Source organism: Wasmannia auropunctata, unplaced genomic scaffold (genome assembly GCF_000956235.1).
Source record: "Wasmannia auropunctata unplaced genomic scaffold, wasmannia.A_1.0 LD336099.1, whole genome shotgun sequence".
In the NCBI taxonomy this organism is placed as follows: Eukaryota; Metazoa; Arthropoda; class Insecta; order Hymenoptera; family Formicidae; genus Wasmannia; species Wasmannia auropunctata.
In genome coordinates, this window is record NW_012026791.1 from 664,936 (window position 1) to 668,957 (window position 4,022).

Below are 4,022 nucleotides of genomic sequence, written 5' to 3' on the forward strand. Positions count from 1 at the left end.
GAAACAAGACCCGCGTCCTGCGATTTACGCGGAGATTTATGTAAGTCGAACGAATTCCGGACTCGAGGAACGTGCGATTTTTGGTGCGCGCCTCGTCCGGAGGATAAGGGGTTCCGGGGACAATAACGGCGCCCCGGGGACGACCGGGGTAACGCGATTACGCGGCGCGGCACTGGCACGGCGCGGCACGGCCACCGCTCGAGCGGTTCGCCCGGCTTGATTTATCCGCGTAGCCGCGCGTTATTGCATTAGCGCCCCGACGGCGATGCTGTCCGCCCCGTTCCCCGCGCACGGCTCGCCGGCGACGAACGCGAGAAATCGCCCGGCGTCCGTCCACCCGCCCGTGAATCATCTACGAGAGTTATGTCTTGCAAGCCGCTGCCAGGACGCGGCGATCTATAATTCCCGCCCCGCGGTTGGTCAGCGATCCTGGCGCGTCCCGGAAACTTCCCGTGTTCCCTCGTGGATTAATATCGCCGGATAAGAACTGTTGCGACCGAAATCTATACCCTTGGATAACGACGTACGGCCCCTTTTAACGTACGCGGATGGTCAGTGGACTCGCGGGCACTTCCCGAAACCTTCCACCGTGGACCAATACCGGCCCGCGGAATCTCGACTCTTGCGAACTTAAATCTGTTCTTGGAGACGACTCTTAAAATCCTTTTTCACTCAGTCAGTGCCCCCGATGTTTCTCACACATATTTTCTGGTCGGCAAAAATCGCGCGCGTGAAACATAACGTTAACAAAATGTATATCTTATCGAAATGCGCTTTTTACGATTTTCTATGTGTAATTCATCAAAGAACTTGGAGGACTCTCTTGCGCACCTTGGCATTTCCCACGTTGACGTGTTACATTTCGATAATCTCCGTTCCGTTTAAATGTGCCTCCACACGCGTGCAGAGCGTATACGCAGAGTTAACTTCCGCTCCGTACGAACGCCCGCTAACTCGAGAGATGAGAACTGGTTCAAGAATCGGTTGACGACAAACTTTACATTAATGTGTCGCCCTCCTCGTCGATGCTGATTAAACTTCGCGGTTTTACATCACAGTTCCTCGACACAGGGTAACGCTAATCGAGATGCAGGCGAGACTCCCCGCGATGCTTCCTGTATACATTATGTATGTTACACGTCTCCCTCTCGCCTCTCCTTTACTTTTATACACACTTGACTTGTCCTTTGTACTTCCCAGACCCTTCGGCATCGTCGCGGATGAAGGGATGCGCGTGTATCGCATCTTTTATAATATTCTATATACGCGAGCGAGTTCCTGCACAAACAACGACAAGTGCAACTTGTAATTTCAACCGTGTCAACAAATAGCTGCAACGTTTCTAACGTCAAAATGTTACAAAGAGAAAAAAAAATTTCCTGAATTCGAGTTTAAAGTTTTCGTCGAAGAAAAGCTACAGATTTTGTCCGTTTATAGAGTCCTAATGAACGACGTTAGCCGAGTGAATTCACTTTGACATAAGATAATCCTTCCTACTACGGCATCGAAAATTGAAATCACCGCGATCACAATGTCGGTCCACTATGTCAATCCTTCTTTCGCGCGTAGCTGTGAGTCACATTTCGCGACGAGAGAGTGCAGATCCTCTCCGAACCCGAGTGTACTCACCGTCACGACAACTCGCATCTCTTCATCCTAATCGAGTCCCTCTTCGTCCGAGACGTATCGCACCGCGGATCTTACGCGGGCCTGTCGAGCCCTAAGGCCTCCTGGTGCCGTCTCGCCTTCAGCCTAAGGTCCGCGATGCTGCTGTTCTTCGAGCGAGCCGCCGCGGCGGCCAGCGATGCTGCGAGGCTTAGCGGATGAGGAGGATGACCGGTCGACGGCGCCGGGGGCGGCGGCGGCGGCGGCGGTAAACAGAAGAGGCCCCCGGCCGCCGCGTAGTGCAGCACTGCCGGGTCAAAGGCCGATCCAACCGTGACACTTGCGGCCGTTCCTTGCATCGGCGGCGGATGCAACCTGAGGGCTGGCAGGTAAGGCGCAACTCGACACGACTCCAACGTCGTCGGCGGGCTGCGAGGCGCCAGCACCATGCTCCCGGCGACGCCTGTGAGAAAATTCAATTAGAGTCAATTAAATATATTAATTATTAACGAGAGAGAGAAAGAGAGAGAGAGATAGAGGGAGAGAGAAAGGAAGAGTCCATTCAATTTTTTAATCACGCACGAGATGTAGAATTATCTCACTATTATCTAATATTATTCTTTGCCCAATTCGGTAATCATTCGTATCACATAGAAATTATGGCCATTTTCTATTGTTAATTTAATTAGTTAAAGTATATACTACTATATATGTTTTATAATTTAAACTTTAATTAGATAAATTAAAGTTAGAAAATTGATTTATAGACTAAAAAGAGAATGGAAAATATGAATTCAATTATAGAGTCAATTAAATATATTATTAAATAATTATTAACTATTAAATAATTATTAATGAAAGAGAGAGAGAGAGAGAGAGAGAGAGAGAGAAAGGAAGAGAGTCCTCTCAATTTTTTAATCGCACGAGATATAGAATTATCTCACTATTATCTAATATTATTATTTGCCCAATTCGGTAATCATTCGTATTACATAGAAATTATGGTCATTTTCTATTGTTAACCATACTAGTATATATTACTGTATATGCTATGTTTTATAATTTAATTAAAGAATTGATTTATAGACTAAAAAGAGAATGGAAAACATGAAGGTGCGCTATGCCTGATATATCATATGCGCTTTCGATCGCACGTATTACCTTTGTGCAATTGGCTCTCGTGTTTACGACACTTGGCACGTCGATTCTGGAACCAGACTTGTACCCGCGCCTCGCTAAGACCGAGCCGCTGGCTCAGCTCCTCCCTCATAAACGCATCGGGATAGTGCGTCTCGTCGAAGAGCCTCTCGAGCTCGGCCAGTTGCTCGATGGTAAAGTTCGTCCGCGATCTCCTCTGCTTGCCGTTGCCACTTCCGTTGCTCCGGCAATTGGATCCTACAAATTAAATCATTGTTAATTCGTGCAAATGTGGAAAAGCGTTACGTAAAATTATTAAAAAATTATTGTACACAGAGAGAATTTCCTTTTAAAATTTACTCTGAAAATTTTGTTAATCGCGAAACAACATATATAGTATTTCGACAAATTTTACTATACGCTACAATAAACTTTACTGTGCACTGCAATAAACTTGTAATATGTGTTTAAAAAAATAGTGAAAATTGTATAAAATTTCGTCGAAATACTATATATGTTGTCCTACGATTAACTTGATTTTCAGGGTAAATTTTAAAATAAAATTCTCCCCGTGTACGCGCTTCTACGGGATAGTGTCTCTTTAATTGCAATGATTATATAGTAAAATGATATATCATTACGGCGTAAAGGGATGAGTTTTTTTCTTTCCTCGCTTCTTAAGGAATGCTCCCGATGAAACACAGAAATTCAAGCGCCGTGAGTCATCGTCGGAGAGATACGTGCGGCGGGTAACAGGGTGGATTTCGTCGCGCGATGATTAATTCACGGGGACAAATGCGCGCCGCGAGCCAGAACGACCGGGGCCGGCCGGGGAGAGCGACCGAGGTCCCACTACCTATACCGAATTGATCCTCGCGAATACGTTCACGGGCCATTTCTTCCAGTCTGGGCGCCATCAACATTTATCTCGCCACCTTATGAGAATCCTATTCAAATCAAGACGGCCGGCCGGATCTCTAATTGGATGACATTAGAGCGTGTATCTCCCGCGCGCGTGAGAGAGTTATCTCTTTTAGCACGTCGAGGAAAACCGTAAAAGTATAAGCGCATATACACCCGATCCGCGTGACGCAGCGCGGATGTATATATAGTATACCGATGTGTATAATCCGCGGAAAGTTAAAGTTGCGCACACAGATTGCGGGATCGCGTCGGGGGCGCATCTTCACGCGGAAGATTCCATCGGACAGATGCAGAAAGGCAGGAAGGAGGAGGAGGAGGGTGATTAAGGTGAGAGGATACGGGCTCGACCTGCCCCC

The 4,022-nt window shown here is 47.0% G+C and overlaps 1 protein-coding gene across 1 annotated transcript in view; it reads right to left on the reverse strand.

The window, feature by feature from the left end:
• Nucleotides 1–1,700: 1,700 nt before the first annotated feature.
• LOC105462468 (short stature homeobox protein 2-like) overlaps nucleotides 1,701–4,022 on the reverse strand; it is an 8,352-nt gene continuing 6,030 nt past the window's right edge. Inside the window, exons 2-3 of the mRNA XM_011709090.1 lie at nucleotides 2,767–3,000; nucleotides 1,701–2,068 (exon numbers count right to left, since the gene is read on the reverse strand). Of these exons, the coding sequence (XP_011707392.1) occupies nucleotides 1,701–2,068; nucleotides 2,767–3,000 (602 nt within the window). The remainder of the gene's footprint in view (nucleotides 2,069–2,766; nucleotides 3,001–4,022) is intronic.